Genomic DNA, 14,449 nt, shown 5'->3' on the forward strand with positions numbered 1-14,449 from the left:
GCTCCTAAACTCTAAATAATCCATAGAGACCTTTTAGGTAACTTAAGTGGTGCAAACAGCTCAAACAGACCAAGTAAACCATAGAGATTAAGCAGTTTGTATGAGTAGATTGTACTGCCAGCAGATAAATCATACATTAATGTGGAGTGGCGGTAGTACCCACTTCTGGCCCGTGGGTTGCCCTAAGCACCATTTAAATACATACTCTTGGCCAATTGAATCATACAACCGCTTGGAACAAAACTAAAAACGAGTTGAATTGTGGATGAGAGGCTTTCCAGGAACATCAATTCACTCAAACAGCAGTCTCCACGACTGGTACCATTTCAAGGTGGGCTTGTCCTCCACCGGAGACTAACTCTCAATAATCTCCGCCAGACCCGACACTAGATCAACATCCAATGGGGAGTGCACCCAAGATTCCGATCGAGCGACAACAAAACGGTGGCCCAGTTACAAGACCAGGAAGATGGGAAGGGCGATATAACACGTGAGAAAGTTGGACGTATCCCAGTGGCCGTGGATGAAGTTCTTGAAACCATTCAAGAGAAGCAATAGGCTGAACATACCGCCAGAGATGTACGACATATAGGGGTGAAATCGGGATCGATAGGGCAGGTCCGTCACGCCCTGGGCATCAATGGCCTTTCTGAATCGCAGATACATGGTACAAACACAGATCCAGCTCTGAAAGGCTCCAGTGTTAATCAAATTGACGAACCAATTAAACACGGTCGCTCCGGTTGAGGATACATTGAGATAGGAGAGGAGACAGATGGCGGTGGTGCACGCGACGGCATTGTAGGGAACGCCAGATTTGGTGCATTTCATCAGAAATCGCGGTGCACTGCCTATCAAGGCGGTCGAGTAGAGGGCGCGCGTTGACATATAGAAATAAGAATTGCCGGCGGATAATGCTGAGAGCAGTATCACTGTGTTGATGACTGAGTCCAAGCCCACTATGCCTGCGTTCCGGGCCGCGATTGCCCATGGGGAGGCTCCCGCGCCAGACCCACCTCCAAGTAGCTTGGGATCGTCACTCGACAGAATCAGACTGATGGCAAAAGCTCCAATAATGTAGAAAAGCACGAGTCGGTAGAAGTACCGTTTTCCTGCGGTTGGTAGGTTGCGTCGGGGGGACTCCATCTCCCCGCCGGTGACGATAAGAAGTTCTGGGGCGAAGCCGAATGCATACACGGAATGGCAGATGGTAGCCACAAAGGCACTCAGGCGGCCAACATGACCGGGAACCAGATACTCGTTGACCGGAGCTGGGTGCTTCCAATAATGGAAACTAAGCAACTCGCGGTTGGGACCTCCTCCAAAGACAAGCACCACGGCCATGATGATAAGACCAATGATGCTAATCACCTTGATCGACGCGAATCAGAACTCCACTTCACCGTAAACCCCAACCGGAAAACAGTTCAGTACAACAAGAAGAACAATAAAGATTGTAATCCATACAGCCACACGCACTGGAGGGCTCCAATACTGAATTACAAGGCTTGCGGCCGTTATCTCAGCTGGTACCGTGATAGCAAAGATATAGCAGTACATCCAGCCCAAGGCAAACCCTAGGCTGTTGGAGAAGAAGCGACTAGCATAATATGACATAGAAGGGCCAGGAACAGGTAAGTACGAAGACATTTCAGTCGTCGCAGTCACGATGCCAAATACCAGGCCGGTTATGATGCAGTAGGCGACGACCAAAAACACCGGGCCTCCCATGTTGAGACTCTGCCCAGGGTATGATGACCAAGAGAGGGCTCAAGTCTCGCCACGCTCTGATGCTTGCCCTAGGAGGCACGATTGGAACTGGCCTCTTTATCGGCTCTGGGTGGCAATTGGAAATGTCTCTCCCTCTTTCATGGAGGCTACCTTCGCGAGATCTCGCTGGCTCTCGGGGTCTGTATGCTTCATTTTTTCATCCATTGCGAGTCAAGGATATGGGGAGACTAGTAGTTGTAACAACGCAAATACAGGACAAAGATGGAAAGAAATCTACAGCGAAATCCATTGACTTTCTGGGCGATATTTATGTCCTAGAGGTCCGGTATCTCGAGCCCACTACCCCAGACTCTTGGCTCTGCCGTATCGCATAGAGCGGAGGAAGTCTAATCTCCAGCCTATCTGATCGAGGAGACCAAAACCATATCCGGAGTAACCTTCCCTGGTATGGCACAGGTGTGACCGTTGTTACTGGGACTCGAGTCTCTTATCTCCTTCTGAAGGTGACAGGGGCGAATTCGAGTAGTAGACGTAGTGTGGCAACACTATCAAGGATAATATTTGTAGAGCACCGCTTGTGTTTATGGAAGGTAAGAAGTAAAGTATAGTTCCAGTTTTGCGTAAATTGCTCTCTACCGCTAGATATGCTCAGTATATCAAGTTATTCAACTTCAGACTTCATTCGACTAATTATGTTCAGTCCTAGCCACTACTATTTAACACTAGACAGCTTAAATCGGACATTAGCTCTATCGCAAATCTTCTTGCTACAGTTTCTTCCATAATATTATCCGCTACCATGTCAAAAATATTCCCTCCCCTGGATGAGTAGATGACATACTCCTTCACGACAGATCCGGATATTCACGTTATTCATCAGCTAGGTTACTACCACGAGCGAGCCCGCTTCTGCACTCATCTCAATACCATACATGCTTGGATAATAGCTATTCGTGTTCCTTATCTAGGTTCAAGCTCGACCAACGTGTGCCATGGGCATATATGGAAAACTGATTTGTGGAAGCTTTAATGTCTCCACCACAGTAATAATTCAGGAATAGAAAGGCAAATATAAATTAGGGCCTTGCGGTGCACTGGTATTTTGCCCAATGAGGGAGGACAAAAGTACCAGAGCATATAGATCTCAATATATGTCTAAGAGAGATACTTCTTGGAATAGAGAGGTAAGTGTTCATTAGATGTATGAACGAGGGCAATATTGTAATTTTGATTGATAGCTCAGAGATTGTTCGCAGTAAGGATATGCTTGCCCAGGCAATGTGAGGTCCTTAAGGTATAATAGTAGATCTAGTTCACAGGTTTGTACAGTGCACTAAATGCTAACATTGTGAAGAGAAGAACAAGAAAGTATATTCCTTATGGGTATTAAATATATGAGAGAATAAGAAAAAGAAAGAGGTGGGAAGAGCGATCGATAATAGGAAAGGATACCTCTTATACTGTTTGAGGCCGGTGACAAGACAGCCAATCAGTGCCGAACCACAACGCTATGGAAACCATTCTGGGTCGTCTTTAACTCTTGGTGAGAATAGAGGAACCGGGGGTGGGTCTCTACTATTAGCTTATTCTGATTACCTAGTTATACCTACTGATTGCAAATTCTGGAACATAGCACAGTGTGTGTCGGAGGTGTAAATTTGATGTGGAACACGCTCAAATTCGATCTAAATCTTGAAATTCGAGTGTTTACGTTACCGTAGAATCTAGTAAGTTTACTACGAAACCCTCTAAGCTCATTATGAAGTGATTTCAAGCGCTTGCACATTATCCAGAGTTTCATATCACATATACACAACAGCCTCATGCCAGACGAGGCATCAAAGAAAGTCATCTATGCAGACAGAAGACCGAGGCTAACCGCCTCAACACGAACTGTATCAGCAATTTCCTCCTGCAAGGACTTTCCCGTAGGAGTCCATCCCAGCACCTTGCGAGCGCGCTGAGCGCCCTCCTGCGCATTGGTTCCCCAAAGCACACTACCATGGCCAGACAGCGCATTTGCCTCAGAGTCACTGATCTCCTTCACAGATGCCGAGCTCAGTCCCAGCTTAGCAGCCTCTTCAGCCACCAGACGACCAATCTCTCCAAAGTTCTAAACCCACAGTTAGAAACTCACTTGGTAGAAGGAAAGCGTAAAACTTACAATAGCTCCATTCTCCGCAAAATAGATCCCATTCTCATTCCAGAAGGGACCCTGCTCTCCGGTAACAGCTTTCTCAACCAACGTCACGAAGATCTGACTGATATCGGTGATGTGGACGTTGCTCCAGGTGCTAAGACCCCGCCCAACTTGGTATCCGGTTTTGTTCTGGAGGGTAATGCGTGCGAGTTCGGGGATCTGCACACTTCGCTGCTTGATGGGCCCTCTGCCGCGGCCGTAGATGATGGGGGGATAGACGACGGCTGTCTTTGGTGAAAGTGGAGTCTCGGGCAGGTTGAGGATGAAATGGTCGATGAGACGCTTGGCTGCGAACTTGTGAATTAGAGCCTTGATATCTTCCTCGTCATCGATGTCGCTGTAGATCTTGTCGGAGGGCTCTCCGTAAACGCCTTTTTCGATATCAACTGCGGAGAGGAGAGTAGCGCCGGATACTTGGATCCAGTAGCCTAATCAACGACTTTGTTAGAATAATAACCCCAATTTCAGTATATACAGTGTTATAGTTGACTCACCTGGCTTCGTGCGCTTGGAGCTAGTCAATCCTCGGAAGACTGCCTCCGCACCTTTATTGTTCTGCGCGCTGGCCGCATCTGCAAGATATCATAACGATAAGCAACCAGAAGTCAATGTAGTGATGGTGAAACTTACTAACTACCACATCGGCATTTTGCGCCTCTTCTTCAACTACAGCCGAATCAAGCTCTCCCTGCACGACGCGGACTTTAGGGTAAGCCTGGGAGATCTTTGCGCCCTTGTCGGCCTCTCGAACAAGGACAGTAATGTCGTAGTCGGGGTGCTTTTCGCTCAAGACATACAAAACATCACCGCCGATGTAGCCCGATGCGCCAGTTCTAGAGTACCGTTAGTAAAACGTCCCTATATCTTTCGTCCGTGTAGCTTAGTTGCGGCGACGGGTAGCATACAGGAAGATCCGAGTCATGATGCTATACTCAACAACTAAGAGCTGTGAAGTGAAAGACGAAACAAAGCTGTTGACAAGCTATCTTGATTGAATACACAATGTGAAATTAAGGAAACAGAGAGGGCACCCCTCCTCGATCCCCTCATCACCTCATCAAACAGAGCTGGAAACCAAACAGGCAAGTGGTTCCGCGGAAAGAGATCAGCGCGATAACGATTTGGATCTCCATCCGCCCCACTCTTCCCAAACGGGACAGTAATTGCTACATTCAGGATTCCAGGACCTGCTGTCAAATCCCTTTCAATCAGTACTGGATTGGAGAAGTTCTGATTCGTCTACGGAGTATACCGATATGTACTACCCCGAGATTGTTTCTCTAGGAAAGTTTGCTCGAGAGAGTTCGCTTTTAGTGCCGTGGTCTGACCGGAAGAATGGAACAGCTCCACGATCTATATATTTCAATTTCCAAAGCTCCCGTCTGTGGAATTAGAAAGTTTGATATACCCCAGATTTTATTCTTTCCTCTCTTGTCTTGTCGTCTGAAGATCAACATTGGAAAGTGGCAAAATGGCGCACCGCGGAGAGACATTGCATAAGGACATTTCCTGCATCGCAGACCTAAAAGTCGAAGGAAGCAAAAAGCTTCCGCGGATGGTCAGAGGTGTGTTGGATCACTACCTTTCTAGCCATGACACAAGCTCATAAGTCCACACAGATTACTACAATGAAGGAGCCATGGACCTGATCACGTATGTCAACCACCGCATATCAACCTCCAAACAAACAAAATACACCCCAACATTACTAACCACACCAGACTCCGCGAGAACGAAGCATCCTTCGATCGCTACAAAATACGCCCCCGGATCCTAATCAACGTGGACCAGATCGACACATCAACAGAGATATTCGGCACAAAAGTACGCCCCCCTTAAAACACCAACAACCCCCAAGCCCCAATCTAACAGAATGAATCCAGGTCGCCTTCCCGCTAGGCTTCAGTCCCGCGGCATCCCAGAAACTCGCCCACCCAGACGGAGAAGTAGCGGCATCGCGCGCAGCCGCAAAGTACAATGTGTGCATGGGTCTATCATCGTATTCGAACTACTCGCTCGAAGACGTGGCTGCGCAGGGAAGTGGAAACCCCTATGCGATGCAGATGTGTGTGTTGAAGGATCGCTCGCTTACACTTCAATTGTTGGAGCGTGCTGAGAGTGCGTTGTTGAGTCCGAATTTTCCCTATTAAGTGATGAATACTTATATTGGAACTTAGAGGCGGGATATAAGGCCCTATTCCTTTCAGTTGATGTGCCTTTGCTCGGAAAGCGGTTGAATGAATATCGCAACAATTACACCCTCCCTGAGGATATGTCGTGGCCGAATATTCTCAGCCATGGGTTGGATACATCTAATCGAACTGACTATGGTGAGTTTATCATTTAACCTACCATTTTGTGTGATAAACAGGTCACTGACTAACCAACAAAAAGACCCAAGTCTCGACTGGGAAACCACTATCCCCTGGCTCCGGAAACACACCAAGCTCCAGATCTGGTTGAAAGGAGGTGTGTATAGTTTATTTTACAAATCAACAATCAACCATAAGCTCACATTACCTGCAGTATACACACCAGAAGACGTTGAGCTCGCAATCCAATACGGCGTCGACGGCGTCATCATCTCCAACCACGGCGGTCGCCAGCTCGACGGAGTCCCCGCGACCTTGGATGCGCTGAGGGAATGTGCGCCGGTGGCACAAGGACGGATTCCACTCGCTATTGATGGTGGGATTCGGCGGGGCTCGGATATCTTCAAGGCTTTGGCGCTTGGTGCGTCGCATTGCTTTGTGGGACGGATCCCTATTTGGGGGCTTGCGGTATGGTTGCTCATTCTATCTTTGAGTATTTGGTACTTTGGGAGATGCATACGGGCTGACTTGATTTGATTTACTAGTGGAATGGGCAAGAGGGTGTTGAATTGGCTGTCAAGATTTTGTTGCAGGAGTTTCGCATTACTATGGCGTTGGCTGGGTAAGTTTTAACACTTTCTAGGGTATGATGGGCAGGAGAGTGCTAATTTTGACTAGGTGTCGGTCTGTGAAGGAGATCAGAAAGAGCCACCTGTCGGTGCTCAAATCCGATGGAGTGTTATCGAAGCTATAATTGACTGGAGAACTGATTCTATTTGATCATATGGACAGCATATTATTTGATGATAGTCTTATATTTAGCATTGTTAAGCCATGAACTTTTGATTAATCCTATTCCCATGCCCATTTTCGAAAACCCAGCAATGCAATGTAACGAACAAAACCATTCAGTAGAATAGAACTTACTGGACCGATTAGCATAGATGCTATTCAAGCCTTACTACCCAGTCGGGGCAGTCGAACGCGCCAGTGCATCAGAAGCATGAGCGCACCCCACAGAGCTGCGGAGAAGAAGGTCAGACGGAGCGCTGCCGCATACGCGCCCACAACTATACCAGTATTAGCTCATGCAAGTGAATCAGAATGTGTCAAGAAAGAGATGCTTACCCTGTTCTTGGTGGACTGGGTCCAGTTTCACGATAGCCTGGACTGATTTGCGAACGAGAAGGATTATACTTTCCTTTTCGGGCCCTGTAACCATTTCTTCAAGCTGGTACACAAGGGAGTTCTGGAATATCCAACTGCTTGTCGCTACACCCATCACCGAGCCCAGGTTTCTCCACAGGCCCAAAGTCGTGGTAGCCACGGCCTGTTCATTCGGGTCACTGGTGGCGAGAACGGAGACCATCAACGAAGGAAAACTGAACCCCTGTCCAAAGCTTGCGAGCGAAACACACAACATGGCAACTACATCAGGGGTGCCCATACCAAGGGTGGATGCTGCGAGGCCTCCCAACAGGAGACAAACGTCACCAATGATGACGGTTGGCTTTAGTCGCTTCGTCCATGTGATGATGAAACCGGTCGAAACGCTCGAAGCCGTCACAGCGAGGGTGGACGCTACCAGTCTGAGACCCGAGTCAGTTGGACTAGCGAGTTTGACGGCCTGGAAATACAACGGAGCATTGAAAAACATTGTGTTGACGGCAATGGATCCAAAGAAGTTACCAAAAATGAGGTTGGCGCAGGGCTGCTTGGACAGGAGCGATATCGGCATCACGGCCCGCTCCACGGTCCGCTCATATCGTACGAAGATCACAGCTAAGATGAGAGATAACACCAAAGACGAGATGACCAGGGGATGAGACCAGCTGAGCACATTACCGCCCAAATTCAGACCCATAATCAATGAGGTCACAGCGACAACCAAGATGAACGAGCCCACCAGGTCAATGTTCCTGAGCAGCTGCAAGAAAGTCATCCGTTCCGCCTTCGCCTTCTTCAGGCCCAAATCGGCAGGGATAGTCCAAGCTGCCACGAGGAAATAAACGAAAATGAAGGGCAGCTGCACGAAGAACGCACCTCTCCATCCTACGTGGTCACAGAGAAACCCGCCAAATGCCAATCCTAGGCAGCCTCCCACGCCCAGACACAGATTGATGTATGACTGGTAAACCCCGCGATATTCAATGCGGACCAAATCGCTCGACAGAATCATACCCATGGAGAAAACGCCCCCGGCTCCAAGTCCGCAGAAGGCTCGAGCCGCTATAAAGCTCCCGATACTCTGGGCCATACCACACCAGGCGGTGGTGAGGAAGAAGACAGCAATGGCGAAAAGATATACCGGCTTCCTCCCAAAGGTGTCGGATACGCGACCGAACAAAGGAAGGAAAGCGGTTGAGGTCAGAAGGAAGGCTGTGGACAGCCACGATGCGGAGTTGGAGGCATGGAAATGGGATGTTATCACGGGATGACTTGACGCCATTAAAGTCGAGTCAAAGAAACCAATAATGTATCCCATTTGCACCCCGCCGAAGATTAGCCAAAACCTCGTCGGAGAGACATTGATAAATCGAGAGGCATAGCCGGTGGATTCACTCGGAGACTTGCCTTCGGGATCTATCGCTGCTTTCTTGGTGGTTGTCCCAGCCGAAGGAATCCTTTCGAGATTCGGTTCGATTTCCAGCCCCTGGTTTATGGAAGTGACTCTAGAGAGGGTGATCACAGGTTCCTCATCGTCCGAAGTGTAGGGTGTGGATGAATCACCCGTCTCTAGCGCATTGTTGCAATGGTCACTGGAGTAGTTTGCATGAGATTGTCCATTATCGAGAAGAGGAGTTGACTCATCGACGCCAACGCGTGATGGTTGCGGATTTTCATGCATCCCCCAAGGAAAGGAAAGTGGCGTTGATAAGATTAAATGTACTGATTAAGAAAGGAAAACTTTTCTTTGCAATTCGTATGTAATAAAAAAGGTCTTTTCTTTCTTTTTCTTTTTCTTTTTGCAATCCTTTAGATTCTGGAGTTAAAAATATAAAATCATCTCAAGAAAGAAGTCGCTCGTGGGCTGCTACAGTCTAGTTAAATAGGAGGAAATCTTGGTCGCATTTGGCTTTTTTTCAGTCCAGAATTTTATAGTCGAGGCTGTACGATGGCAAAGACGCTAATGCAGTGAGTTGGAGTCAGTGTGACTCGAGCCAACCCTGTCCTAGTGGGGTCCCTTTCGGCTCCCCACTCGGCTGCGGAAAGACGGAATGATGGGATTGCTCTCTCCATTGAATCCCTCATTGCATGTTATAAGGTTCAACGTTTGAGTCAACATCGAAATACATGATGAGAACCCGTATCCATCCAGAATAAGAGGGGCAGCAAAAAGAAGAGAACATCAAGACGGCCGAGGCTAATGAAAAAATGCCGCATGCATGTCGATGCACCGATGGTACGGAGTATTTCACCCCCTCTTTTGGCACTGATAAGTACGGGCCTGTTCATAAATCGGTGACCCACTCTGTCCTTCTTACCTTACATTGACTGTCTTGGTCTCATCCAGCTGCGGCTTGTCTATGGTCAGATTGGGACCTGATGACCCAAATGCCCCCCGGTATTGTGTCATCCGCACCAAGCGTTCATCCATCCATACGAAGTATATTGCCGCCTTCCCACTGGTTGAGTTCCCGACGCAGCCCCATCGAGTCACCAAAGGCGCTGCGCTAGGGCTGTCTTTTCCGACTTGCCGTTTTTTCGAGACGAGTACAACATTTGGCGATACAAAGGCTAAGAAAGAGAGGCAGGCGATTCCCTTGGCGACTATTATTAAGGAGGCGCTAATCTCCTGTCATATGAATTACGTTTGAAGTCTGCTGCACCACAGTTTGAAAGACAGCTCAGACCAGGGCTTATTTCGATACTTCGGGAGATTTAGATCGGATTAGAGTCCGCGCATCCCATGCGTTCGGATAGTACTCCGGAGACGCACTGACTTCGCGATGATCATCCAATAAATCAGGTATTTAACATTCCGACGTCCCGGAAAAAGCAAAGGCTGCAGGAATGAACCAAAGGAGCAGGATCACAATACCGGAACCCTATAAGAAATACGCTGGCAGTCACCTTGAACTCGTAAGATATGCCTGATCAAAAAGGCGGTGGGGCCCAGGCGTACCTTTGTGATCTGATAAGAAAATGACTCAACTACATACATACACTCGTCCATCTACTCCTTCAGAATTCGTTTACCGCGTGGGATCTGCAAACCTTGGCTTTAGAGTGTCTTGATACCTTGATCTCCCTTCAGGCATCACGCCCTACCCTGTGACCGCGACATCAGCGCTGTAATCTCACCCCGCCGCCACAATGCGCCCCCCGCTCCGGATTGCCATCCTTGAATGCGACACTCCAATAGAAAGTGTGGACAAAAGGTACAATGGCTACTACGGCTTATTCTCTCAACTCTTCCACGAATGCGCCAAATCTTTAGGATTAGATCCCGAGACTGGCCTTGACATCACTCGATGGGACGTTGTGCATGCGCAAGAATACCCCAAATTGGAGGATATAGATGCGATCGTGCACACTGGATCTAGTAAGTCTCCTGAGTATATTATAGCACTGGCCCTACAGATTTATCTGCCATGCCGCCTTATGGTATCTGAACTTAAGTCTCTATTCCCCATTTTGCTAACCTGATGTATCTTAGAACATGACTCCTTCGAAAACGACCCCTGGATCCTCAAACTAGTCGAATACACCAAGAAAGCCCTCGAAGACCACCGCGTCAAGATCATCGGCATCTGCTTCGGACACCAGATCATCGGCCGCGCGCTCGGCGTTAAAGTCGGCCGCGGCGATGCCGGCTGGGAGCTTGCAGTCTGCAACATGGACCTGTCAGAACAAGGGAAGAAACTCTTCGGAAAGGATAAACTGGTACGCAGTGCACCTCTATCACTATTCGCATTCATCACCCGCTACAAACACTCAGCCCATACCATCACCTCTTCTATGCACTAATATCCTTACAACCTCCCACTCTAACAATGTAACATCATAGCGCATTCACCAAATGCACCGAGATATCGTCTTCAACTGTCCCACGAATGTGATCCCGCTCGGTTCCTCTTCCAACTGCGCCATACAGGGCATGTACCGGCCGGGCAAATTCATAACAGTCCAGGGTCATCCGGAATTCAACGGGTTCATCGTCAGCGAGGTCGTTAACAAGCGGGCCCGGGCTGGTGTTTTCCCGAAAGAGCTGAGTGATGATGCATTGGCGCGGGTGGAGCTGGCGCATGATGGGTTGGATATTTTGGTTGTTTTCTTGCGGTTTTTGCTTGGGGAGATTGAGTAGATACCCGTCTGCTAGGATCGACTGCTGGACGGATGGACTGTGGCAGATATTCCTTTTCACCCAAGCTTCTTTATAGAGACGGCATATAGAGAAGATGAATGTATATTTATTTTGAGTACAGAGCTCTATCCTGGTAATAATAGATTTCGGATCTCCATTGACGATAATAACACACGCCGATAGACCAACGCAATGCGATCGAGGTACCCACTCTACCCACAAATATAATCATGCAAGCCAGAATACCGCAAATCAGGTATAATAATAACAACGCCCAACCAATCCCTAATAAAGCCCAACCCAGAACAAAAAACTCCCCTAACTCAAACCGAAACAATCACCCACTAGCACTCGGATCCTCCCTTTCCAAAAACGACGGATCCATGTCGACCTTCCTCTCAAACTTCGACCACCAATCCCGGAAAGCCTTCAAGGGCACCGCATCCTGATCACTCGAGGCAAAGCTCGCCAAGAAATTAAACGCATTCCCAATAATCCGCTGCGCGAGCACCTTAGTCGTAATCTGCCTCGTTTGGCGGACTAGCTGGCCCGAGGCGCCCTTTTCTGCCTCGAGGGCCTCGAGCTGCGGCGCGACGGTTGCGATGGGCTCCAGTGAGATGCCCAATGTTGCTGTCATGCCTGGTTGGAGGTCCGGGGGTGGGGATGTGGGGAGGATGGCGGAGGGCTTTTCGTTGGCGAGGGCGCCGATGAAGCGGAAGCCGTTGGGGTCGGAGGGGAACTGGATGTAGATTGCGGCGGCTGTGTCTGGGGGGAGGACGGTGCCCGGGAGGAGGAAGACGACGAGGTCGGAGAGATCTGGGGTGAGGGGGATAGTGAAGGCGAATTTCGTGGCTTGGCCGTTGGGTTGGGGGTCGACTGGGACGATATCTGTGAGGCAGGGTCTGCCTGGGATTATGACGGAGAACATGGCGGCGTGGTTTAGTTTAGTAGTTAAACAATGCGATAAACAAATGCAAGTGGGGTATCTTGTTGATTGAAAGTCAAAGAATGGATGAACGGATGCAGATTAGAATTGTTTATAGTCTGGTTATAGAGGCGATTGGGGGAAAAGATGCATTGTCAAGCTGTGTAAGAAAGAACGATTGTCGAGTAGCTACTGGAGCTGGTGAGAATTTCCCTGGGGGTTCCATATGATAGAATCGCAAAGAAAAGCTTGGTGACGAAATCGTCCGCCTGCCCTTATCGATAAGGGCTGTGGACCAGCCTAACCCGTTACGGTTGCGTTGACACCCAGCTGGTCACCTGCTGTTTTCTCTGACATATTGTATTGCATGTATGCATGCATAATTGGCTTTCTAATTTATACTGGACGGGGTCGTGTACACAATGGGCAAATCTAACCTGGAACTGGTTGATGAATGCGATAAGTAATTGGTCCCTGTTCTTCTTCCTATTGCATTATCAATACCAACATTCCAGAACAGATTTCCATATTACGAAGATAACCCCGCATTCTATGCAGCCCACCTGAAGAAGCACCACGCCTTCAAGGTCAATGGTTGCGATGCGGTATTAGGGTATATTCTCAACTCGGCCGTGGCCAAGTTCCACTGGCCTGCCGAACACTGGGCGGTGGACTCAACAAACCAGACCGTCACACTGAACACTGCTGCAGATGCAACCCCGGAAGAACGCAGTAAGGTCATGGCTGAGACCCTTGCAGCAGAGGCCAAACGGGGTAATTTTGAGATCCTAAAGGGGTGGCGGAACGAGAAGTACCCCGTCTATGCTCCCGGGGGTAAGTTCTTGCTTGATATGGAACGATGTGCCAGCCCATTGTTTGGCATTGTGTCATATGGTGTACACGCTACCTGTTACGTGGAAGACGAGCAAGGTATGCAGTTCTGGGTGCCTAGACGTGCAAAGACCAAGCAGACATACCCTAGCATGCTTGATAATTCTGTGGCTGGAGGAATGAGCACCAGCGAACGTCCCTTTGAATGTCTTGTTCGCGAAGCAGAGGAAGAGGCATCCCTGCCTGGGGACGTCGTCAGGGCCACTGCCAAGTCAGTAGGTTGTGTCTCGTATTTCTATGTGCGCGATTCTCGGGCCGGAGGCGAAGTCGACCTGCTACAACCAGAGGTAGAGTATGTCTACGACATCAAACTTAGTCGGGACATTGTCCCCAAACCCAGTGACGGCGAAGTGGAAGAATTCAAGCTGTATACCGTTGAAGAAACGAAGAAGGCTCTAGCAAACGGGGAGTTCAAGCCCAATTGCGCAGTCGTCTTCATTGATTTCTTCATCAGACATGGCATCTTGACCCCTGAGAATGAACCCGACTATTTCCAGATCCTGACAAGGATGCACCGCCGCTTTGAATTCCCAACAGCATCGCATTTCGCAAACTGAGCAGTTACCGACCTCAAATCAATTGGTAGATGAGAACACATATGTTGAGAATTGTTTGATATTCTATTGATATACCCAATCACCAATCAAACGCCGACGCTGCAACCAAACATCCCAATTAATGCAAACTTTTCCGTCAGTCCGAAAGTCGAGCCCGGACACAGACACCCATGAATTTTCGATACGAAGTGTTGATGGGATGATATCTTTCCTCGTTTCCTTCATTTCTTCAGAAGTAGATACACATAGTCGATCCTCAAGGGCGCCAGCTTCTTGTAAGGTCCTTCAAGATAGAGCAAAAGTCCACCGAAAGAGATGAAAACCGCCCTATTAGTGGTCTTAATTAGCCGATGCCCCGGTACTTGATCGCTATGCGCGTGCGACCAGGCAGACCCCGGTACAATAAAGGTCTACTTACATGTTCCCTTGGGTGGTTCCCTCCTCGAAACGATAGACCTTTCCATGGCAAACATAGTCGTAATCGTTTGCCAGGGTCTGTTCGCCCATGCCGACCTCTCTCCAGCC

General features: G+C 48.7%; 5 protein-coding genes across 5 annotated transcripts; 2 read left to right on the forward strand and 3 right to left on the reverse strand.

Moving 5' to 3' along the window:
- Window positions 1-453: 453 nt before the first annotated feature.
- AO090026000738 (uncharacterized protein) lies at window positions 454-1,731 on the reverse strand (the record flags this gene model as incomplete). The annotated part of the gene is made up of 2 exons (XM_023235937.1): window positions 454-1,371; window positions 1,399-1,731. 2 exons carry the CDS (start codon window positions 1,729-1,731, stop codon window positions 454-456), a joined length of 1,251 nt encoding a protein of 416 aa, XP_023091147.1.
- A 1,852-nt stretch (window positions 1,732-3,583) lies between these two features.
- Window positions 3,584-4,853, reverse strand: AO090026000736 (uncharacterized protein; the record flags this gene model as incomplete). The annotated part of the gene is made up of 5 exons (XM_001822092.1): window positions 3,584-3,844; window positions 3,896-4,359; window positions 4,426-4,503; window positions 4,562-4,764; window positions 4,837-4,853. 5 exons carry the CDS (start codon window positions 4,851-4,853, stop codon window positions 3,584-3,586), a joined length of 1,023 nt encoding a protein of 340 aa, XP_001822144.1.
- Window positions 4,854-5,570: 717 nt separating this feature from the next.
- On the forward strand, window positions 5,571-6,997 carry AO090026000735 (alpha-hydroxy acid oxidase; the record flags this gene model as incomplete). The annotated part of the gene is made up of 7 exons (XM_023235938.1): window positions 5,571-5,584; window positions 5,653-5,755; window positions 5,815-6,049; window positions 6,109-6,261; window positions 6,326-6,711; window positions 6,789-6,865; window positions 6,922-6,997. The coding sequence occupies 7 exons, from the start codon at window positions 5,571-5,573 to the stop codon at window positions 6,995-6,997; spliced, it is 1,044 nt and encodes a 347-aa protein (XP_023091146.1).
- A 197-nt stretch (window positions 6,998-7,194) lies between these two features.
- On the reverse strand, window positions 7,195-10,420 carry AO090026000734 (putative MFS multidrug transporter; the record flags this gene model as incomplete). The annotated part of the gene is made up of 3 exons (XM_023235939.1): window positions 7,195-7,313; window positions 7,372-8,867; window positions 10,407-10,420. The coding sequence occupies 3 exons, from the start codon at window positions 10,418-10,420 to the stop codon at window positions 7,195-7,197; spliced, it is 1,629 nt and encodes a 542-aa protein (XP_023091145.1).
- Window positions 10,421-11,082: 662 nt separating this feature from the next.
- AO090026000733 (thiamine pyrophosphokinase-related protein) lies at window positions 11,083-13,924 on the forward strand (the record flags this gene model as incomplete). Its single annotated transcript, XM_023235941.1, has 2 exons — window positions 11,083-11,130; window positions 12,992-13,924. The coding sequence occupies 2 exons, from the start codon at window positions 11,083-11,085 to the stop codon at window positions 13,922-13,924; spliced, it is 981 nt and encodes a 326-aa protein (XP_023091144.1).
- Between the last annotated feature and the right edge of the window lie 525 nt (window positions 13,925-14,449).

The sequence above is a fragment of the Aspergillus oryzae genome, chromosome 3, assembly GCF_000184455.2.
Source record: "Aspergillus oryzae RIB40 DNA, chromosome 3".
Lineage (NCBI taxonomy): Eukaryota > Fungi > Ascomycota > Eurotiomycetes > Eurotiales > Aspergillaceae > Aspergillus > Aspergillus oryzae.